Genomic DNA, 25,356 nt, shown 5'->3' on the forward strand with positions numbered 1-25,356 from the left:
GGCGGTGGTGAGATGCCGCATTGCAGTCTTTTTTGTTTAATAAAATTATTTTTTTCTTGATAAAAGCTGTGTTTTTCAATCATTTCTGATTACTTATGGAAGCTGTTAGAAAGCTGCACTCTGAATTTTTCAAAAAAAAAAATATTTTTTTAATAACCACTACATCTTTTTGAACAACTTCTTCAACAGCTCCACAATTAATTGTTCAAACTAATACAACTGCCCCCAAACATCCCCTTCATTTCTAATCAAAACGGCTGCACATCCAACCTACAAATTTGCATTCCATTCATTTTGAGATACCTGACTTAATAAAATAAATATCTAGATGCACCAAATCATCTTTCTATTTCCTTAACATAAATCATTAATTCATTATTAAAAATAATGAAAATCAATTTAAAACAATAAATAAGAATAATTGAATAAATACCACAGTTTCTATCCCTTCACACATTTAACAACTCGAGATTAAGTATTTATTTAAATAACACAAATCCTTATATCACATTAAAGAGGGTGTTGATTTTTAAATAGCAATACAATTGAGACATTAAAATATTATATAAATATATAAATAAATACATCAATTATGTTACATACATGCAAATCTCTCTCTCTAATAAGACATATTTTCCAAAAATTTGTTCAAAAAACCAAAATTTCACAAAAAAAATAAAAATTAAAAACTCTAGTCAAACATTGCCAAAACAGACAATACAGCAAAACTTACCCCATGTATTTAACTTAAAAATTACATTTTTTTCTATTTTTATTTTGCAATATATATATATATATATATATTGATATCAGAATTTTTTTTTAAAAAAAAAGTCATTGCCTTGTGAATAAGAAAATGGATTCCACAGCACCATAAAGCTCAAGCCATTTGCTTCTGCAGCACCTAAATAAACCACAACTGTCATTAACGCTAATCAGAAAAATGCTTCAAACGGTAGAGAAAGATTGGAGCTCTCAAAAGAATCTCCTAAGATGCGTCGATCACCTCCATTAAAAACATTATTAGAGATTAAACAACCGACAAATCATCCTTTAATTGTGATTAAGGCCGATACATTCCAAATCTATTTGCTCCTCTCCCTAAATTAGAATAGTCAGAGAATTGTTGGTAAGAATAACCATCAGGGCCTGCACTTCCCAGGCTTGCCGTCGAAAGATCCGCTCGGCCATACGGCCAATGGAGCTGAACCATACCATCCGCCGGGCCAACACCAACGGCATAAGAAGCCGGCGGCGACGGCGAAAGATCCATCGCAGGGAACTGCCCGTCTCTCAGCCGGTGGAGAGGACTTACAGAGGGGCTGCTGTAGATGTTCTGAAAGCCATCATCAATATATTGCTCAGTTTGTTCGTATCGGGCTGAGTTATTAATTAAGAAGTGAAGATCAGAAGAAGCAATATCGCCGGGGAAGGTATAGTGGCGACCCAACGACTGTTGGAGGTGATGGTGTGGGTAGTATAAATTGATGCTGCTCTGCTCCTCCTCGAGCAGGTCATTGATGATATCAATGTGGGGAAACTCATCTACCGTGGCACCGCCAGGTGGCAGAACTAAGGGAGTAGAAAGCAATGGCTTTTCGGGTAGTCGGTCGTCAGAAATTTCGAGCCTTTCGAAGCCATTCATGGGGTTCAATTCATAGAGATCACTTAAGATGATTGGAATGGTTGTGGTAGTGGTGTTGGTGGTGGCGGTGCTAGCGGCTGCTTGTGGCAAACCATTGTCTATCCGTTCATGGTGGTTTGGTGATGCATCCGGCTTAACGGATCCAAAGGTAAAAGTAGGTGGGCAGTTTGTTTGATGTTCTCTCGGCGGGCCTGGCTTCTGAAGGAGCATAGATGCAGATGAAAAGGAAGAAGATGGTTGGCTAGAAGATGAGCTGGGCGCTTCGCTCATGGAAACGGAAGCAGAGTGAGACAGCCCAGATTCAGTAGATTCCATTGAGGTCTTTCCGATGATGGCGTTGCGGTATGACTGAGGAAGACGACTTGGAGTCGATGGATACAGATCAATTCCAAGTCGACCTGCGGCACTGACAGACCTGGAGAGTAGTGGAAGCTTTTGCAGTTTAGAAAAAGTAGGCCTGGTTGGCCTTGATGCACCTGGGATTAGAGGAGTGCTTGAAGGTCTTGAGATTGGATTGGAAGGCTGTAACGAGGCGCCCTTTGCTATGTGAATGGAGACCATTTTTTGGGCTTCAGGTTTCGAACTAATGGAATGCAGTGATTTTGCTGCTGCCGCGGCAGGCCTTGGAGTAAGATTGAGACTGGTTGCAGAAGGATCTGATGGAGTTGTGCCACTTTCCGGTGATTTCTTTGGCTGCTGCAAAGGCGGCTTTGTCTTCCTCCCGGAGCGCGACGAAGAAGAAGATAGTTCTACTGTTGAAGATGATGAGCTCTTCGCATCTTCTTGACTTTTAACGACTACTTGCTTTTGTATTGTTGCTGCTTCTTCGCGCTGTTATGGTCCACAAGAGCATAAGTAACTGAGCAATTTCCCATTGTCTGCAAACACTTGAGCAAAATCCATACATGTACCACATAATCACTAAAAAGAAGCATGGAACGAACCTAGAAATATAAAAGCATGAAAGGATGGGATGCATCTGAATGAAGGACATGAACCAGGTTGGTTTATGTAGTGCGAAACAAATAAATAAATGCAAGATTGGTGAAGAAATCCTATTTCGACTAGGCTGTAACAAAAATTTCCATAGTTTAATTCATTTGCTGTATTTAGATCTCAGCTAGAAGCATAAAAAAAATCAAGAAAAACTAATAATTTAAATATACAAATTTTGTGTGGAAAAAGAAACAGCCACCACGTAAGAAGTCAGAGAAATTGGACTAATTCATCATAACAGAATAAATTGCAAATACAACTAGACTAAAATTACAGAAAGTGAGAATGAAATTTTGGCACAACTCTCTACCCCAAGTTATTATTCTTCTAATTCATCCCGATTCAGCAGGAAGAAACAGAAAACTGTTATTGTTCTTCTAATTTATCGTGATTTAAGCCGCAACAGCGAGAAGAAGCTGCTGGAACCACAACAAAAAGAAGAATTCTACAGCGGGAATCAACCGAAAACAACAAACAATGAGCAGGAAGAACAATTGGAAACAATGCACTTCTGGATTTCAAAGAAAAGAACAAGATTAAAAAAAATAAAATCACCACTTGAGAGGCACATTAGGATATAGCCGGAAGGAAAGCAAGCCAACGTCAGGAAAAACCATAAAACTCACCAAAAAAGTGCCCCTTTGTAAACACAACAGCACCTATTTATAAAGGCTAGACTCTCCTCATTACAAGTACCCCATCCTATAACATAAAGACACAAATAACAAACTAAAACATATAGACCAAGACATAAACTGAAATAAAACTCTAACTCCTGCGTTAACGCTGTATTCAAGAAAAAAAAACTTATCAAAAAGAGCATTCAAATTGACATATTATTATGTATCTTATCATGATTACTAAAACAGTATCAGTTCATAACAACAGAGAAAATATAGGTTGTGACAAATTGGAAATATTATTAATTCAAGATCAGCATGGCATGAAACCAAACCTTAAAAACAGACAGAAAGTTAACCTTTTTTTTCTTTAACTAACATGACTAATGTAAAAAATTTTAGCCCACCTTTTCAATCAGATGCTTATCAGCGTAAAGCATTGAAGGCTTCAAATGAGCAGCATCTGCCTCCATGCCACCAAAATGGCCAGCAATAGATTCTTGGCTTAGCAAGGCTTTGCCAAGCTGATTCTTTCCCCTACATGTTCAATTCACTAATTGCACTGAGAAAGAAGTTAAACCAATTATATTATTATTATTAGCCTTATGCCAACAACATGAGTCCAGCTTCTGGAAATTAACTAATCAATTACATATGCAGCACACAATTCTTATGAATTTTACCTATCTCACATCTAAACATTCATATTTACATACATAGCACCAAAATCCTATCAAATTTACACATCTCACACCTAGACTTTTCATGCATAGGTTCAAAGCAATGCATGAAAAGGTTCATTTAACATTTAATTAGTGGGAATAATGCTATTTTTTATGTGAAATTAAATATTTGATTGCTATGTTTGTAAATATGAATATTTAACCATGAGATATGTAAGTGCAACATATGTAAATGCAGTTAAAAAGAAAAACGAGGAAGAAGAGCAAAACAAAGGCTACCGATTAGGTGAAGTATGGCTTCTGTTGCTATGGCCAGAAAATCCTTTGTGAGGGTCATTTGACACAACAGAAGGAACTGAATCAGTCGAACAGGTTGACGAACTATCATCAATGATAGGAATTCTCTTTTCTGGCTGCTTGTTTGAATTTCTACTTGATCTGACTTCCATGTAAGGATTTCTTTCTGATGCATCAGTGTCCCCATTCACAAGACTAACATCTCTATCATCTAAATCAGAATGAAGGGGGTCCACAACATCTTCCCCAGCATAAGAAACATCAGAAGCATCTTCATGGGTGTCCATCTTCTCACTCATAAAGTGTTCCGGATTAGAAGTCAATTCACAAGAAAATTTTTCATCTGCAGAGTTTTTTGGTTGTCTTTCATTTAATGTTAGAGCAGATTTTAAGTCCCTCTGTTGATCCTTACTTTTACGATTATTCTGCTTCTGTTTAGTCTGGAAAGAATGGACAGCATTAGAAAAGAAAGAAGAATGTCTTCAGACTACGGCATTAAAAGCTTAGCGTTTATCCAAGCAACCTAAACAGTATTTTCTCGGTTGTACAGAGAACTTAAAAAATGAAAATAAAATGCCAACTTGTAATACAAGATTAAGGGGATAAAAAAGGAGGTAGCATTCATCAAAATACTAAATACCAAAACAAGAAACCGAAAAAATGAGAGGAAAGCTAGTTATAAAGTAAAGTATTAAAAAGCTGTTTCATTCAGGTTGAGATTCTGTAGAATACTGAATCAACATATTTCTCTTAAATTATTAAACCATTTTAGTCTAAAATGTTAAAATTTTGAATGAAATAATATTGATGGGAAAATGTAAGGAAGAGAGAAATCATAAACAACTCAAATTTGCCATGTAAAATAACTTTAATCCTTTAGTCACTGTTTTGGTTTGAATGAAACGCAAGAAAGAAAAAGAAAATAAAATAGTAATGAAAGACTTGCCATTGCATGATTAAGATTTCTCCGAGTTTACTGACGCATGTTCTGCCTTTGCATGCCATTTTATTATTAATGTATTTATTTATTTGGTTATTTAATGATGGGTATTGATAAAAAAACTGCCCGATGGGTAAGTCTCTTAGTAGTCTAGCTATAAGAAATAGCTATTTAGAGTCATTTTGGGACAATCGAATGAATTCCATTTGTTTGAAATATACGGTCACATTGTTTCCACTGGTTTTAGCTCTTCCCGCTTGTCTGAAAACTGTAGTAAAGGAAGAAGTGGAAGAGAAAATTATGAAAAAGTCGGTGTGGCCAAAAAGTTCGAAAGGAGCACTTGCTTGCTTATAAAGCTTTCTGACACTCTTTAGAGGAACACAAGAAGCATCACGAAATCCGAAAAAAAAAGGGTAGGGAGAATCAAGTTAAGGAAAATCTGAATTCATTCATCAACCATTGAAAAAAGGAGTTATTTAATAGAAAGGTCCTTCAAGGGTATATTATATCTGAAGAAAGCTCATTAGAAATGATTGTAATAAGAAGGGACATAAATACAAGTTCTACAATGTTTGGACCTATAGTCAACATTAGAGGTTTGTGGACCTATAAAATGATCAACGGACAAAAACTAACAGTAATTTACACCAACTCTTAATCTATATGCGTTCCCAAGCACACACAAGCCAAAAAAAAGGGGACAATCCTGCATTGTTGACATAGATTGAAGGAGCATAGAAAAGAAAAAAAAAACGGTTGTCGATTTATAAAAAATTTATAAGCCATGTCGAAACTGGAATCTTATAGCATTACTACAAGAACAACCTTTCAAAACTTCAAACATTAAACTATTAATGTGAAGCATTTATCAAACCCAGCATGGTCAATTATACATGGAAAAAAAAATGGACGCAATCAAATTAAAGGACGAGATCTAATAAAAAAGGGGCATTTACGTACCACCCAGTTCTTATGTAATTTCCTATCTAAAACCTAAACTTTACTTTTTACATTATCCCACCCAAATCTTTCATATTACATACTATTATTTTAGTTTTTAAAAAAATAAAATGCATCTTTTTATGAATAGGTTAAGTGGCGCATATATGTAAAAATTGAAGTTTACATGTTAGAAATGTAAAAACATAGGAATTAAGTGGTAAATATGTAAATCTTCCAATAAAAAAATTCAGCTGATAGTCAATGAAAAACCACCTGCTTTTTCTTTGCGCGTTTTTCCTTATCAGCAGCAGCACGCTTCGCCTTGAGCTCATGTTCAGCTTGCCCGGCTGCTTCCTCCTCGCGAATCAGCTCCTCTTGTCTCTGCAAAGCAACAGCCTCTTGGTAGGCAACTTCAATTCTACTGCTACAAAACAAAAGCATGAGAGATATGTACTCCCAAATATAACATTTAAGCCTAGAAATGTAATTTGACACTCAGAAAGAAAATCTAACTTGTAGAATGCAGGCCAGACGTGACGATGTTCCCATGTGATATGGGACCCACCCAATTAGATTGCACCAACGATTAGATGAGCACTGCTCATTTAACGAAAGGAATTGTAAAGAGATAATATTGAGTACCAGATCCTTACATTCACCCAATATCCAATAATATCTACATGAACCCTTGAGATTCAACCTTAAAATTCAGATTGATATCATAATTTCATACATCACAATCCCAAATAACTCAAAACTAGGGAAAAAAACAAGTGTTCAAAAGCTTATATCAGCTGAGACAGGCTTTATAAAGGCCTGTTCATCTAAACAGAAGCCAATAATCACAAAAATAATCCACTAGAGCAATTAGAAATGAAACGTGCAATAGAAAATGAACCCCAAAAAAAAATGTAACTAGTGCATGAGGTGTTATGCATAGAGTGCAAAGATTGCTAAAACATGAAAGTGTATTTTGTTCCCCAGTAACAAACTTACCTATTCTCCACCTCCAATCTGCAGGAACACTTGTCCTTTGCTCACTATAAAAGCTTATATAAAATACCTGAATGATTGAGTTTAGTTCTACCTTCAAATGTATTTCTGTTTGCGTTTCTGGTTTATGCATAGTTCAAGGTTCTTATGTTATAAGAGCAGGCTGATGATTGATCATTCCTTCTTCGTCTTCTTCTTCTCATTCTTCTTCTTCCTCTGCTTACTCAAACTGCCATGGAATTCTCCTCTCAACCGGCAGCATAAATCCCAAACAAATATCAAACACTTCATCCATTTCTCCTTACTTGAAATTTCTGGCCTCTACCAAACTCACAACCGAAAACTCTTCAATTTGGAGCGCACAGTTATCGAAGCATTAAATGGCTTTCAATCCTTCCTAGATGGAACATCTATGAGTGCTGTCATGCCTGATACACAGCAGCAGCACCACAAATGCTGTATAGCAGGAAACCTGTGCCCCTGCGCCCAGAGTGGCAGTCCTTTGCTAGGGAGGGTGCCCAACCAGGGCGCAGATGCGTAGCAGTTTTGCTCGTTACAGGTCAGAAAACAGTGATTGGAATTCCTGCGCCATGGATAGGCATGACAGTGGCCAGATCGTGCTTCGGCCAGATCGTGCTTCCAAGACATAGGGAAATGGCAGCGCTCAAGATGGGCAATCCGACCCCAAGAGTGATTTTCTCTTTTGATTCAATTTTAAGGCCTTGTTTCATTTGAAAACTAGCTTGTGATATATTCTATCGACGGTGCGTAATAAGTGTGAGTTGCATGAAGAGTAGAAGGGTGTATTTCGGACAATTTCTCTTGTGCAATCAAGAGAGGAATAAGCGCCTGAATTGTTGTAAGTTCCAGAAGAATGGAGAGGAAATCTGAGCGTGGTGTAATATGTGCATTTCTCATAGTTTTCATAGTGAAATTTTTGGTGTGGTGTTGTTTTGTGGTTTTTCCTATTCTCAGGTTTTTTCACGTTCAATCTTTGCGTGTTTTTTCTGAATTTCTTGTGTTGTGTGCTTATGTTCACGTTTTTGTTCCGGATCTCTCAAATCGGTATGTTTTTTCTGTGATATGATTTGGTTGTGAATCATCAAATCCGGTTTTTTAGTCAAAACAACATCTTATTGCCCTCAGAAGAATGGACTAGCCGAACGGAAGTACAGACATATTGTGGATACAATGCACACTCTCATTGAAGTGTCAACTTTTCTCACCACATTTAGCTTTATACTACCTCAATCATAGTTCCCCATCAACCGATTATCATTCAAAACTATGCATATGCAGTCCACATATCAACTTGTTGTGGTAATTTGAAATAGAGTAGAACGATCGACGACGAAGTGAAAAATAGAACGAGAAAATTCACATCAGAAAAGAACACACAGATTTACGTGGTTCGATAAATTTTTGCCTACATCCACGGAGTTGCAGAGGATTTTATTAATTGAGGAAATTACATCGTTTGATCACGTCGAGAATTATAAGAAAAAAATTTCTTAATTCCTCTCTCTATGTCCGAGAGCCACAACAGGAGACAAGTGCAAAAAAAAAAAGGAAACACCGCAAGCAACAATTCCTTCTTCCTGTCTTCACCTCAAGCAAGAACTCTTTCCTACCTTCACCGCAAAGAACTCCTTCCTGTCTTCACTGCTCGCAACTACCGAAGGACGAGTTGCGATATCTTCTTCCTTAGTACTAAAGAGATCGCTCAGTCTTCCTTTCTTCTGCTGTGTTTTCAATTCCAGCCGCAGCCTGGCAATCCCGTGAAACCACTACGCTCTGCTTTCATATCGCGAGAGCAGGAGATGCAATTAAAGGGAGTAGCCTGATTCGCGTAATCAAAAAAAGGAAAGAACCTTATTCGCAAACCGCAAAAAAATAAAACCGTGAAGCGAGAGGTAGGCGGGAGTAGTTAGAAGGCAAGCAAATTCCCTTTTTTTTTCTCGTTTTGACGGGCTCCACTTCAACAAATCTCCTACTTGGAGACCGGCACACAGACTCCAACTTTTTCTTCCTCAAACTGATATCCTCCACTGGCGACGTAGCCCTTTTCTTCAAACGTGTTATCCTCCGCTTCTGCAACTCAAGACCCATGTATTCACACAAGAAGACCAACTGAAGCTGCACACAACTTCAGTTTCTCAAGAATAACACCCTTAGTCAACATATCAGCAGGGTTCTGGCTTCCACAAATTTTCTCAAGCAACAACTGTCTGTCATCTAACAATGACCGTATGAAATGATACCTGATCTGAATGTGCTTAGTGCTGGACTGAAATGCTGGATTCCTGACAAGAAATATGACGCTTTGACTATCACTATAAAGTGTACCCTTCTGATCCTTCTTGTCCAATTCTTTAAAGAAGCCCTGTAGTCATATCATCTCCTTTGCAGCCACTCAGCTTCTGTAGGAGACAACGAAACTATCTTCTGCAGATTAGAGTTCCATGGCACTGCAGTGCCACCAAAAATATAAATATAGCCTGTAGTACTTCTTCTGGTATCAATGTCTCCAGCTAGATCAGCTAGAGCTAGATCAACATCAACATAGCCCCGTACCTCTAAACTCTTTCCTGAGAAACACAAGCAAGTTTTTGCAGTCTCTTAGGTACCTCAAGATCCACTTCACTGCTTCCCAATGTTCATTTTCTGGATTACTCATGTCTAACAACTCTCACTGCATAGGCAATATCAGGTCTGGTGCAAATCATAGCATAGTGAACCAATAGCTGAAGCATAAATAACCTTACTCATGTGATCTCGTTCCTCTTCTGACTTGGGTGACTGATTCTTGCTGAGTCTGAAGTGACTTCCCAAGAGTGTGCCAACTGGTTTGGTCTTATCCATGTTGAATCTGCTAAGTACCTTTTTCACATACTCGCCTGAGAGAGTCTCAACATACCTCTGACTCTATCTCTGACAATGCTCATACCAAAGATTTGTTTTGCCGCTCCCAAATCCTTCATTGCAAAGTGCTTTGATATCTGCTCCTTCAGATTTTTAATCTCCTCAATACAACACCTATAATAAACATATCATCCGCATACAACAGTAGGATGATATAAAAATTGTCAAAATACCTGACATAGCAATAGTGATCTGTCTGACATCTGTTGTACCCTGCACTGTGCATGAAATTATCAAATTTCTTGTACCACTGTCTAGGAGATTGCTTCAGGCCATACAAACGTTTCTTCAATCTGCAAACTGATTATTCCTTTCTCTGTACCACGAACCCTTCAGGTTGGTGCATACAGATGTCTTTTTCAAAATCTCCATGAAGAAAAGTTGTTTTCACATCTAACTTCTCAAGAAAGAGATCTTCAGTAGCCACCATAGACAGTATCATTCTGATGATTGTAAGCTTCACCACAGGAGAAAATCTAGGAATAATCAATACCATGCTTTTGTTGAAAACCTTTTACAACAAGTCTAGTCTTATACCTCATACTGCCATCGTGGTCAATCTTCTCCTGATACACCCACTTGTTGTGTAATGTCTTATTCCCAGATGAAAGTTCTGTCAATTCCCAAGTCTGATTTTCTAGCAGAGAATTCATCTTCTCATTCATGGCAAGCTCCCACTTGCTCGAATTTTCATATTGCAAGATTTCTTTATAACTCTGAGATTCTCCACCATCTGTCAGCAGTATGTAGTTTAAAGTTGGAGAATAATTCTGTGGAGAATGTCTAGCCCTTTCTGACCTGCGAACTGCAACTGTAGGGTTAGACTGCTTTGAAACTAACTGTGGAACAATAGGAGTGGATGCCTCAGATCCACTCTCCTCGTCACCTGCATCTCTGCCCTGCACAGTGACCTCTGATAAATCATCAAATCTTACCAACTCAAATTCCTTCAGTGTTGTTTTGGAAATTGTACTGGACTTGTCCTTGTACATAACATTCTCATTGAAAATCATGTTCCTACACCTTATGATCTTCCGACCCTGATCATCTCAGAAACGATATCCAAATGCCTCATCTCCATAGCCAATGAAATAACACTTCCTTGACTTAGCCTCAAGCTTACTTCGAGCATTAGGATTAATGAGAATATAAGAAACACATCCAAAAGTTTTAAGGTGAGAAAATTTGACCCCTTTCCCACTCCAAACTTCTTCAAGTAATTCACAGTTTAATGTAACAGATGACCTGCTATTGATCAAATAAACTGCAGTGCTAAACGCTTCTGCCCAGAAAGTTGGTGGTAATCCGTCATGCAATCTCATGCTTCTAGCCCACTCATTAATGGTCCTATTCATGCGTTCTGCAACACCATTTTGCTATGGTGTCCCTGGAGTAGTCTTCTTCATTCTGTTCTCTGAGCTGCACAGTACTTCTTGAACCCACTATCAACGTACTCAACACTATTATCAGATCTCAGACATTTCAGCTTTAAGCCTGTATCTGTCTCAACCATGGCCTTCCAAATCTTGAACACACTGAATACATTAAATTTATACTTCAAGAAATAAACCCATACCTTTCTGCTATGATCATCAATGAATGTGATGTAGTAACGAGATCCTCCAAGAGATGTCACTGGAGAAGATCCTCACACATCTGTGTGTACAAGATTTAGCTTTCATGCCTTTGGTGTCCTGCCACCTTTCAAGAAACTAACATTCCTCTGCTTCCCCATAATGCAACTCTCACAGATGCCGAGATCAACTGACTTTAATTATGACAGCTTACCTCTGGACTGAAGTTCTTTCATACCTCTCTGACTCATGTGGCTAAGTCTGCAATGTCACAACTCTGTTATGCTCTCTGCAACAATAGTATTAACACTGTTAATTAAACTAGTAGTCATATATAGCGTACATGTTTTCTTACCTCGAGTCAGTACCAATGCTCCTTTAATAAGCTTCCAGGTGTTATATGAGAACACTATTGAATGTTTACACTCATCAAACTGTCCAACAGAAATGAAGTTCTTCAGTTCAGGAATGTGTCTGACCTTTTGCAGAGCCCACTTGTTCTTGTTTGGAAATGCAATGTCAATATATCTCATTCCTACCACATTTAAAGCTTCTCCATCTGCCGGATATATTTTCCCAAAGTCACCTGCAACATAATTTCGCATCAATTCCCGATGAAAAGTTATATGGAAAGAAGCTCCTGAATCAAGTATCACGTTATCAATAGGACTATGAACTGCCAGCAGTAGTGCATCCTGTGTTTCTTCAGTTACCATATTTGCACTGTCATTCTCCGTCTTCTTAGGATTCCTGCAGTTCCTCTTTATATGGTCAGTTTTGCGACAATTCCAGCAAGTTATCTGTTTACTAGGCTTTGACTTGCTTCTGCTTTTGTTCTTTGATTTTGATATTTCCCTGTTTGATTTCATGCCATGCCAGAATCTTTTCTGCGCACCTCATCGGCCAAAATCAAATCACGAATGTTTTCAAATTTCAGTTTAGATTTATCTGCAGAATTACTGACAACCATCCTCATAGTTTCCCAGCTATTTGACAATGAAGCCAACAAGATCAGTGCACGTATCTCATCATCAAATTCAATTTCCACAGACGATAATTGATTTGTGATAGTATTGAAATCATTCAGGTTTGTACAACAGACGTACCTTCCGCCATCTTCAAATTGAATAACTTTTTCATCAGATGTACCTTGTTATTCGCCGATGGCTTCTCATACATATCTGACAGGGCTTCCATAAGATCTGCAGTTGTCCTCTCCTTGGCAACGTTATGTGCAATGGACCTCGATAGGGTCAATCGAATAACCCCCAGAACATGTCGATCAAACAGATTTCATTCAGCTTCATCCATTCTTTTAGGTTTTTTTTCCAATAATGGAAGACGGAGTTTCTTCCCATAGAAATAGTCCTCTATCTGCATCCTCGAATAACCAAAATCTGTGTCATCAAATTTCTTGATCCCTAAAACTTTCACTTCATCTGCAGTCATTGGTTCTGATACCAGTTGTTGTGGTATACTTAAAATAGAATAGAACGATCGACGACGAAGTGAAAAATAGAACGAGAAAATTCATACCAAAAAAGAACACAGATTTACGTGGTTCGGCAAATTTTTGCCTACATCCACGGAGTTACAGAGGATTTTATTAATTAAGAAAATTACATCGTCTGATCACGTCGAGAATTACAAGAAAGAAATTTCTTACTTCCTCTCTCTCTATATCCGAGAGCCACAACAGAAGACAGGTGCAAAGAAAGGAAACACCGCAAGCAACAATTCCTTCTTCCTGTCTTCCTTCTTCCTGTCTTCACCTCAAGCAAGAACTCCTTCCTGCCTTCACCACTAGAAAGAACTCCTTCCTGTCTTCACTGCTCGCAACTACCGAAGGACGAGTTGCGATATCTTCTTCCTTCGTACTGGAGAGATCACTGCGTTTTCAATTCCAGCAGTAGCCTTGCAATCCCGTGAAACCACTACGCCCTACTTTCTTATCGCGAGAACAGGAGATGCAATTAAGGGAGAAGTCTGATTCGCGAAACCAAAAAAGGGAGAGCCTTATTTGCGAACCGCAGAAAAATAAAACCGTGAAGCGAGAGGTAGGCAGGAGTAGTTAGGCGGCAAGCAAATTCCTTTTTTTTTCTCGTTTTGACGGGCTCCACTTCAACACAACTCCCATACAAACAATCACCCAATTACCACCACCTACACATATTTGGAACCTCCTGCTTGCCATCGAAACACTCACCTACAACAACCAAACTTCATACCAAAGCACCCCACTATGTATTTTTAGGAAACTCTCCCTCACAAAAGGGATATAAGTGCTATAATCTCGATACAGAAAATGTTACAATTTCCAGGAATGTCATATTTGATGAAAATCACTTTCACCACAAGGAATTCCCCTCCACAATGATCCCAGCACATAACAACCTCTACATCCCTACATTAATCCTCACCCTAACTTCCTGCATTCCATCATCCCCGCCATAGTCATCCCAACCACAACCACCGAGTCCATCCCTGCCACCACCTCATAATCCATCTTATACAAACGCCCACCCAACAGCTACAGAACTATCTTCATCGCCTTAAAAACCCCGACCTACAAGACAACATATGAAGACTAGATTGCAAACTGGCACCTTGAAACCAAAGAAAATCATGAATCTCATCCATCATCCAATATGAACTTCTGAACCCACCAGTTACATTCAGGGTGTTCAAATTCGCCATTGAAGAGCTGCTATGTCATAGGAGTATTTCCCTCTTCAGCAATAAGGAACCTGGGAACTGATTCCTCCTACCACCAATCAAATAGTTCTTGGCCATATATGGAATTTTAGAACCAAGTTTTAGTCAAACGGTTCAGCGGTATGCTACAAAACTTGTCTGGTTGCTCAAGGCTATAATCAGAAGCATAAAATTGACTACAATCAAACCTTCAGTCTCGTAGCCAAAAGACCAATCATCCGGCTTCTCTTCACAATTGCTCTACACAACCAATGACAAATACTACAATTTGATGTATCAAATAGCTTCTTAGATGGACAATTGGAAGACCACAGAATTTCAGCATGTTTTAATACCCCAACATCCTCAGCTTTCTTACGCAAAGTCATTTACGGCTTAAAGCAGGTACTGCAGAAGTTGTTCTTCCCATTTCGAGGAAGCCACAAACAACAGGGACAACTTAAAATTACAACAGCCTCCTCTCTCTTTCTACACTATCAAGGAAACAAACACATTTCTTCTCATATATGTTAACAATATACTCATAACAGAAAATGATGAGACCTTCATTCCTACAATCATTCAAACACCCCACCAAAAATTTCAAATAAAAAAGCTAGGTACCATTTCTATCTTCCTTGGCATTTAGGTTCAAACCACAAAATACGACTTTCCAAAATCAGTCAAGATATCTCACCACTATCGTACAAAAAACTGGAATGGATAACTCTAATCGTATTCAAACACTCACCTCCACCAAATCCCCATTCAAATCTCAGCTCCAAGAACCATTTTCAAACCCAGAATACTATAGATGTCGACCAGGATCCCTTCAATATCTCATTATCACTCGTTCTGATATAACGATTGAAGTTAATCAGGTCTGCCAACACATGCACAACCCCGACCATGACCAAGGCCACTTTCAAACACTCAAAAACATACTCAGGCATCTCAAGGGAACTCAAACCTTCGGGCTACTTCTTACCAAGGAAAGCTACAGCTCCACACCTGCTCTGATTCCAATTGGGTAGGGGATGTTGCAGACAAACAAGCCATTATAGGGTAATGTACATTTCTCGCAGCATACTAATTTCCTAGAAAGTCCAAATACGACACACCATTGCGTGCTCATCCATGGAGGCAAAATATCATGCACTCGCCGTCGCAACAACTAACACCATCTAGCTAAGGAAGCTTCTCTAAGAATATAGTGTTCCCACCCCAAATATGACACTCATCTACAACGACAACACCTCCATTCTCACCATCGTAACGAACCCAATTTTTCACGCCCGAAAGAAGCATCTTGAAATTGAATTTCATTTTATTAGGAACTACATCTAAACCAAATCAATCATTGTCAACTACATAGTCATTGTTAGGTGTGGAGCCTGATTATGGAAAGGAGCCTTATGGTAGAAAGAAGAGGAAACCCCAACACCTATTTGGGAGTCCCAGCAACTGGAAGGGGTACCCCGGTGCCACTGTGAAATAGGAAGTCGTGAAAACCGGCTCATGGAGTGGCACCTAGGCGCTCCGCAAGACGTTTATTGAATCCAAGAGCAGGGAAATGTGGCGCCCAGGAGGGATGCAACTCCGCCTAGGTCATTCCCTGGACTTGAGAGCTTGGAAACCCAGTGCTCGGGATTGGCGCTCCGCAGCGAGCAGTTATTTCTAGCATTTAGGGATTTAAGTATTCACCTTTGCTGCGAATTGGGGTGTGTGTATTGTTGGATTTCATGATCTCGTGCGAAAGAGAGAGGAGAAGCATCTGAATTGTTATTCTAGAGTTTCAGGAGTGTGGAGAGGTTTGAGTGTGGTGTAATCTGTAAAATTCTTCTCATTTTCATAGTAAATTTTCGGTGTGGTGTGACTGTGGTTTTTTTTCAGTTCACGGGTTTTTCTAAGTAAAATCTTTTTGTTCCTTGCATTTTTCTATGTTTGCTTCTTTTGTTTGCTCCCATTCTAATTTTTGTTTCGGGTCTCTCGAATAATTTCTGTAGTTTCCTCACAACAAGTGGTATTAGAGTAAGATTTTCTAAAGATCTTTGGTTCAAGCGGGAGCAATAGTCAACAAAGTGAGGGACAAGGTGGACAACTTCAACAGTTCGAACTTTTTTTTCTAGAAAATACAAATTTAAAACTTACTGTTTCAAAAGAAACTGCATTTGTCACTAGAAAGAATCACCAAAATGCATGAATCAATGACTCTGCAAGAATAGAAAGTGTTGATCAAACAGCATTGAGTTTGATCCGTCTTTCACTTTCCTCATATGTTGCTTTGAACATTGTGAATAAGAAAATTACAGCTGACCTCATGGCTGCACTAATAGAATTGTATGAGAAACATTAGACTTCAAAGAAAATTTTATTCAAAAAGAGATTGCTCAAAATAAAAATAGTGGATGGTAGTTCATTGGATGTGCACCTGAAAAAGTTTACTATTATGACTGATTAGTTATGTTCTGTTGGCATCAAGTTCGATAATGATGTTGAAGAACTGTTACTCTAATCTTCATTGTTAAACAGCTAGAATGGAATAGTCATTGCAGTAACACTTCAAGTAACATAAAATTAAATTTTGATGACATTGTGGGGTTAATGCTAAATGAAGTTCACAAGAAGGCGAACTACAAATTATGCTATGAATGTTGAAAATAGATGAGGAATCTGGATCGAAACACAGATAAAGAAAAGTTTAAGTACATGAGAGGAAAGCACGGGTCAATGAGACAAAAAAACATAGATAAAAGTGAAACTGCGAGAAGAAAGATCACTTCAAGAATGACTACAAAACTCCAAAGGTTAGTTGCAGAGGTTTAAATAGGAAGCTCTCCACAAACATCTCCACAAATGAAATCCAAGATTATTCCCTAATTGTGTCCCTAGACAGTATTGAATCATGAATAGTAGTTTTAAATACATCTTTTAGTGCTTACCCCAATAAAGAGATGTTCAAAAACTACACTCAAAGTGATCTACGGAATGTGTATTTGGAAAATAACAAGACCTATATAATTGTTGGAAATAGTGATGTTAATATCAGGTTGTCAAATGATTAATTCAGAAAGCTTCGTCAAGTTAGACTTGTTTCAAGTTTGAAGACAAATTTAACTTATGTGAGTCAGCTTACAAGTTCAGGGTATGTGACTACTTTTACAGGTGATTCGTGGAAGATGACCAGGGAACAATGATAATGGCGGAATCTATTGGTGTAACTAGAACAAAGGTTGACGCGGGCCTTTGACATAATAGACTTGACCATATTAATAAGAATGTATAGAGTCCCTACTTTCTAAGAATAAAATACAGGGTCTAAAATCTATAAAGTTAGATTTTTTGTGAAAATTGTATTTATGGCAAGCAAAAGAAGATTACTCTCCAAAAGAGTGTCAAAATTGAAGTACAAAAACTTAGAGTCAATGCATGTTGATGCATTGGTCCAACTCACATTTAGTCTATCGGAGGTTTCCTATACTTTATCACTTTCATTAATGATCACACAATAAAGGAATTTGTGTATTTTTGAAAACATAAATCAGATGTGTTTGATGAGGTTATGATTGAGAATGAGACAGATTATAGATTGAAGTGAATTAAATCAAACAATAGTAACGAGTATTGTGATCATAAGTTTAGAAATTATTGTGCTTCAAGGAGAATCAGACATCAATTCACTTTTCTAAGGACACCACATCAAAATGGTATGACTAAATGCATGAATAGAATCATCACAAAGTGTGCTAGAAGTATGAGATTGCATGCAGACTTGCCAAAATAGTTTTGGACATAAATTATGAATACTGCAATTTATCTGATCAATCATGATACGTTAGTACCATTGAATGAAGGCTTACCTGAAGAAGCCTAAAGTGACAAACAGGAAAATCTCTTACTGAAAAATATTTGACTGCTCATCATATATTCATGTTGATGTAGGATCCATAACTAAGCTTAATTCAAAATATGCCAAGTAAACTTTCATTGGGTATGATTAGATGAATATGAATACAAATTTTGAAATTATCAAAATAAAAAGTATAGGCATGTGACTTTCAATGAAATGAAGATGTGCAAGGATATAAACCAAACTCAGAATTGCCCATCAGTTACTTTTTGAATAACCTTCCAAATATTTTGAGATAAAAATTACTGGTGATCAGAAAAGGAGAAATGAAATGCCCTCAATTCAATGATGCACAAGAAGTTTCTCAAACACCTACTACTTTAGCCAAGAGGTCCAGCAAAATCACGCGACCGATACATAATTATTTTCCTTCTTTGTACTATTTATTGTTGACTGATGGTGGTGAGCCAAAGTGCTATGAAAAAGTTACTCAAGTTGACTCAAAGAAGTGAGAGTTTCCCATGGATGAAGAGATGTAGTCATTAAGGTTAAATCAGGCATGAGATTTGACAAAATTACCATATAACAAAAAGCTATTGCACAACAATTGGATTTACAGACTAAAAGAAGAGTAAAATGGAAGCAAGCGATACAAGTTGAGGCTTGTTGGAAAGGGGTTTCAGTAAAATGAATGAGTGAACTACTCAAAGATATTTTTTCTTGTGGTGAAGTAGGCAGCTATTAGATTTATGCCGAACTTGATAGCATTGGAAGCTCCATATTTGGAACAAATGGATGTAAAGACAATCTTCTTAAATTGTGACTTAGAAGAACTGTACATGGTGCAGTCGTAGAGAGATGAAATTCCAAGAATAGAGAACAATGTCTGCAAACTGAAGAAAAACTTCTATGGTTTGAAGCAAGCCCCAATACGGCGGTACAACAGATTTGACAAGTTTGTGTTAGACAACGAGTGCATGAAGTGCCATGGATATCACTGTTGCTTGATCAAACATTTTGATAATTGTTATATCCTGCTCTTTAGTGTGTGAATGATATGCTAATTATAGGAATAAATATGAAGAAAATTATGAACATGAAGAAACAATTATCAAGAGAGTTTGAGATAAAGGACTTAGGTTCAACAAAGAATATCCTCGATATGAGAATCAACACGACAGGGGTGCTCAACAGGACAGGAGTGCAGGTATTGAAGTGTTTCAAGCAAAATATATTGAGAAGGTCCTACACAGGTTCGAGAAGAAAGAAAATCAATTTGACGCTCTTAGATAGTCACTTTAAGCCATCCAAGGAACAATCATCTAAGACTGAAGCACAACAAGCATAGATGAAAAGACTCACTATACTTCAACAGTTAGAAATTTGATGTATAAAAAGATATGTACACTAATAGATATTGCACATGCAGTGGAAGAAGTCAGCAGGTACATGCGTAATCCAGACAAATATCATTGAGAAACAATAAAGTGGATTCTCAGATATTTAAGAAAAACGATCAACAAACACTTTTTTTTTGTAGTACAATAATTAATTTACATGAATATGTAGATTCGGATCTCGCAGGAGATAATAATGGTAGAAGAAGTACAACAAGTTATATTTTCATTTTGGGGAATACAACAATGAGTTGGGTTTCTAGGCTGTAAAAAATAGTTGCACTTTCTAGTACAGAAGCTGAGTACATTGTTATCATTGAAGCTAACCAGGAGATGATTTGGATACAAGGCTTCATGACAAAACTTGGCAAAAGAGCAAGGGATTGAAAAACTTCATAGTGATAGTATGAGTGGTATTTATCTAGCTAAGAATGTCGGATTTCATGTCAAGAAAAAGCACATAGAACGCTCACTTCTAGAAGATAGTCAGTTATCTTTGCAAAAGATACATACAACATAGAATCATGCAGATATGTTGATTAAGATTGCTACAACTGAGAAACTGAATCTATGCTTGGTTTGAAGTTTTGGAAGATTGAGACTGGGGGTTAAACCACAATACCATTTATTACTATGAAAGGTACATGTTTGAGGAGAAGAATTGATTACAATCATTCTTCAAATGAGAGAATATTGTGTGTGGAGTATGATTATAGAAAGGAGGAGCCTACTGGTGGAAAAGGAGAGGAAACCCCAGTGCTTGGTTGGGTGCCACATAACCCGAATGGGGCACCCCAATGCCTGGTGTGGCGCCTATGCGTTCAACATACTCTTATGGAACATGGAGCTAGGAAACTCGTTGCCTCGAGTGGCGCCTAGGCGCTCCGAAAGATGTTCCTTGAATCTGAGAGCAGGGAAATGCGGCGCCCAGGACGGGTGCAACTGCTCCTGAATCATTTCCAGAACATGAGCACCTAAAAAACAAGCGCTCAGGACTGACGCTCCGACGTCAATAACTATCTCTATCAATTAAGGTTTTAAGTCTATAACTTCACTACGAATAGGGTGAGCGTAATGTTGGATTTCACGATCTCTTGTGCGAAAGAGACGGGAGTGTCTGAATTGTTGTTCTTAATTTCCAGAAGTGTAGAAAGGCTTGAATGTGATGTACTATGTATATTTCTCCTCATTTTCATAATGAATTTCTTGGTGTGGTGTGACTCCGTAGTTTTTTCGAGTTCTCGGATTTTTTCACGTTAAATCTTGGTGTTCCTTACATTATTATGTGTTTTCTTGTTCTATTTGCTTCAGATCTCTCAAATCGATTTCTGTGATTTCATCACAACAGACACATAAGATCAAGCTGCAGATATCTTAACCAAAGGATTATCACCTAGATTCTTAATTTGAGAGGTATTGCTATACAAACAATATAAAAGTTATTAAAAACAAAGTTTGTTAAAACAACTAAGTAAATTTTGTCACTGGGTAACAAACTTACCTATTCTCCACCTCCTATCCGCAGAATCACCTGTCATTCATACATAACAAACTCATAACTCATACACTATATAAGCTCATATAGATATAGAATACCTGAATGGCTATGCGATTCGTTCCACCTTCAAAAGTACTTATTTTGGTGTTTCTGGATAATGCATGGCTCACGGTTCTCACGAGGGAGGCATCTTACAATATGGCATCATGGGAGGTGTGGTTCAAGCATAATATCAGGCCACAATAATCAAAAAACGGTTGCTCTAAGTCAGACCTCTGATAGGCAGTAAAAGATAGTATAAACCTAATAAATGAATGATATACAAAAATAAAAGCTGAAATATAGGCATTCTGATGTCTGTTTCATTTAATCTATCTCTATTTATTCTATTTTCTCCTCTACTTTCTACGCTACTAGAGAAGTAAAGAAAATAAACATTTCCTTGTTAGCCTGTGTATTGATATGATGACTTAAAAGAAAATAATATATAAAAAAGGATGTTACTAGGCAAAAACGGGTAAAAGAATGAAATCAATGGTCCATAATATCTCATAAACGAGCTAGATTTCTTAAAACAGCAGTTGGAGACAACCTTGCCTTGTTTCCGCTACTACTTCGATTAGATTTTATAGTTCACAGAATAAAGGCAACTCAATATAAGGCTTCCATCTCAGGGTTGATGTACGCAATCTTACCTTAAGGAGATATTTCTACGATTTGTACAAGTGAACTTCAATCCAAAAATAGAAACAATCTAGCCATTTCTCCAGCATACCCTCATTAGGGGAGGAAAAAAAAAGATTAAGACTACCATGACTACAACTTGCTTCTTTTATAACCCGGTTAAAGAGTAGTAGTAAATTAAAGCATTTTTTTCACCTTTGCTTTTATTAATCCCCATTTAAAGTGAGAAGGAAAAGAAAACATTTAAATAAACCGGGGATAAGACCTTGAGAAAGGAGCTACCGGCCTGAACTGTTATATTGCAATTTATGTTACTTGATAGTAGAAGAAATGTGTCCAAATGATGTTCTCTTTGAACCATAAACTTGCTGCTGTCAAACAAGGGAACCTTGAAAGAATATCAAATTTTTGTATAACACGTGCTAGACAAAACCAATGATACCTACTCATGCATGAAAGAAATCCATAAAAAGCACTTTTAAAGGGAAAGGGGAATCTAGGTATTTCAAGTATCTTATTCGCTTGAACGTGAAAAAATATCTTAAATGATCTCAAATCGTGAAGAACTTTCTAAAGTAAAAGGGAAATATCCAATACCATGTTGATTTATCCCCGAAGCCAAAGAGTCTATTGTTATTTTGAGAAGAACACCAATATCGATTCCCCCGTATGGGTTGAAAATCCGGTGTGCTTGATTTGAAGAGCCCGCGCCACGGGATTTGAACCCCCGACCCGAGGGACTTATGCCAGAGGCCGCACCAATGAGTCAGGTTTAAAATAAAATTTAAACTTTCCTGATATTTTTGTTAGTTAGTTGAATGTAAGCACTTCACAGATATTATCAACAACTTGTGAGAGTGAGTTTCCTCTACCCGTATGAGGCGTGAGTTTTCATTTTGGATGATTTCAATAATCATTCGAATTTTTTATTTATTTACACACTGGTGCATGTAATTGATTGAAATTTTATCAAAATATGGCATCATGCTAAATTTGTCCACTATTTTTTTTTTTAGAGATTATTATATCATTTTTTTTGCATGCAAGCAGGGATGCACTAGAGGTTCCACGCATGCAAGCCCACTCACACGCTTGCATAAGCACAATTTTGCATGTCTTATTATTTTGGGAATTTTATCCGTATTTGCATGAATTATTGACCATGATGGACACAATTTCAATTTTCTAAAGGTGTGTACAAATATCAAATATTTAAATGCATGTATATGAGAGCATTGAAACCAACATTACCATTATATCATATTCCAACATTGTATCAATTTAATAAACCATCCTTCTTCATTCATTCCTTTCAGTGTTGGATTAAGAGTTCCTCTATTTTGCATCTTCATCATTGTTATATTTGTTATAAACCTTTTGCAAATTTAATCCTTACACATTAATTCTATTTATCTACACTATTGAAGCATCTTATATGCTCCATTATACATGCCAAAATCATCTAACTATTTTAAAAAATTCCATCTTCAAATGATTTATTCCAAATTTATCTTTAATGATACCATTCCTCATTTTGGCCTTTCTAACTTTACGACAAACCCATCATAATAACCTCATTTTCCTGCATAGCAAAGCTATTAATGAATTCATCATTTGCCCAAAACTCTAATCCATAAAAAATAGTCATTTCACTAACTTTTTTATAAAACTTTCTTATAAGTATCCAAAGTATAATCTTATCGTAAGATACTCCTAGGAGATTCACAATTTAGACAACCATCTTTAACTTCATCAATCATCTCTTCTCCTCTCTATCCTTATTCTTTTGAAAAATAGGATAAGAATTCTTGACTTTATCATTCTTATGCATCACTCAATCCTCCCATTTTCACCAATAATTATCGGTTACAGAATCACCAAACTTGTATTATCAAGTTATGCTCTTCTATTATTTTCTCATCATTTCAGAAAAAAGATATTGCTTACTAAAATCATACCTTGCTTTCATTATTTATTGTAAGAATAGCCGACATAGAATCATAAGAAGTTAATTACAATCCTAAAGGTAACCTATTGATTAATCCAAAACAACTTCTAATGTAATGTCAGTCATTGCTCTATCATACATATCCTTAGCAACTTCAAAATACATTGAAGTTTGAATCAGAGACGCTCACATAAGTAAACCTTCATACCCACCAAATTATTCCAATGTTACTCAAATCATATAGCTCTCAATGTCAGCAAAAAATTATGAAAGTGCTTCAATTACTCTCAAAGACTTTACACTAATTATCTAAGCACAAAAATAACCTCTTTAGATAGAACACCCTATCACAAAAAGAAATTAATTCTCGAAATCCATGACATTCTAAACCTCTGCTTCAATACTCTCCCATTTATCTTTATTCTGACAAAAGTTCCTTCAATCATATTTAACATACCTGTTCCTACATACAGATATAAAAATGTTGCAACATCAAAATCATATATATGCATATAAAGACGTGGCTTCTTTTACATTTCAACAATCACCTGAGATATTTTTACATAGCCCAGTCTCTTAATAATATACCCACGAAAAAATTGTCTTAAACAAAATAACATGGGAAGTGAATTGTGGAAAAAAATAATAGGACCAACAAAAAAATTACCTGAAAATATGAGCAACAACAAAGATTTCTATAGTCCTTTGACCCAAATCTGTAAGATGTCTTTCATCACGTTCAATAGACTCTTTATTGAACTCTTCACAACAACCCCCATCCTATATATCAAACAGAAATTCAGTATTCATCAACCACAAATGGAAAAAAGGATATTCAAGTGACAAATGAATGCCATAAATAAAAAGTCTGCCACAAAGTTTCTTCATGTTGAAACGAGAAAGATTGATATAAAAAGAGACGCAACTAGATGTTGCTGATCTACTGCGTTACCAATGTAAATAGTTAATCTTCTGAAAGAAAGTAGAGGATAAAATGATGACAAGGTTATAAGACTTCAGGATTAGCTTTAACACTTCATGAAGTCCATGATTCCTCGCTCTTTCCAGATGCAAAAGAAAACCTAGTAGAGATGTAGCCATTTAACAATTTTAAGCAGCATAAACAATATCATACAACCGCCCACCTCCTAATGTTCCATTATCAAAAGAAACCCAAAATATCATTTATGTCTTTGCCATACTAAAAGAAACAGTATTCCATAAGACCATAACAAACAACACAGCAGAACATAATCATAGAATTTTCAAACAAAGCATTCGACACCCCTCCCAAGTTTGGTTGTTTCTTAAATCACCTAGTAAAATATCCTTAGTCTCAAACTTCAAATGTCTGAAACATTCCTCTTCTGCACCCCTTCTAGTCGATTTTCTTGTCTACTAGTCTCCTTCAATGTTGTTTTAAGCAATTTAAAATTCAAGAATGATTCACGAAGGAAAGATAGTTATGGTTTGGAATATTTAATAGAATTCATCAGTAAAGCTTAATTCTTAGAAGGGACCAACGCATTTAAGCAAAATCAGAGCTTGCATAGTTTTGATTGATTAACTAAAAAATTTCCTTACCTTCTCAACTCTGTCCTAGTTGTTGTGAGAATTGCAGCGGAATAAAACAGGAAACGACACAAACCAGAAGAAGAACACAGAGATTTAAC

At 37.0% G+C, this 25,356-nt stretch overlaps 1 protein-coding gene across 5 annotated transcripts in view; it reads right to left on the minus strand.

The window, feature by feature from the left end:
- Positions 1–844: 844 nt before the first annotated feature.
- Positions 845–25,356, minus strand: part of LOC110024405 (MATH domain-containing protein At5g43560-like) — a 38,147-nt gene continuing 13,635 nt past the window's right edge. For 3 of the 5 annotated variants that reach the window (XM_020724348.1, XM_020724349.1, XM_020724350.1), the window contains 5 exons: positions 24,351–24,463; positions 6,397–6,544; positions 4,224–4,681; positions 3,669–3,798; positions 845–2,476 (listed from right to left, as the gene is read on the minus strand). In XM_020724348.1, the coding sequence (XP_020580007.1) occupies positions 1,064–2,476; positions 3,669–3,798; positions 4,224–4,681; positions 6,397–6,544; positions 24,351–24,463 (2,262 nt within the window). In that variant the 3' untranslated portion in view covers positions 845–1,063. Of the gene's footprint in view, positions 2,533–3,668; positions 3,799–4,223; positions 4,682–6,396; positions 6,545–24,350; positions 24,464–25,356 lie in introns of all 5 variants that reach the window. The other 2 variants (XM_020724352.1, XM_020724351.1) reach the window with 2 other exon arrangements.

The sequence above is a fragment of the Phalaenopsis equestris genome, unplaced genomic scaffold (genome assembly GCF_001263595.1).
Source record: "Phalaenopsis equestris unplaced genomic scaffold, ASM126359v1 Scaffold000256, whole genome shotgun sequence".
Lineage (NCBI taxonomy): Eukaryota > Viridiplantae > Streptophyta > Magnoliopsida > Asparagales > Orchidaceae > Phalaenopsis > Phalaenopsis equestris.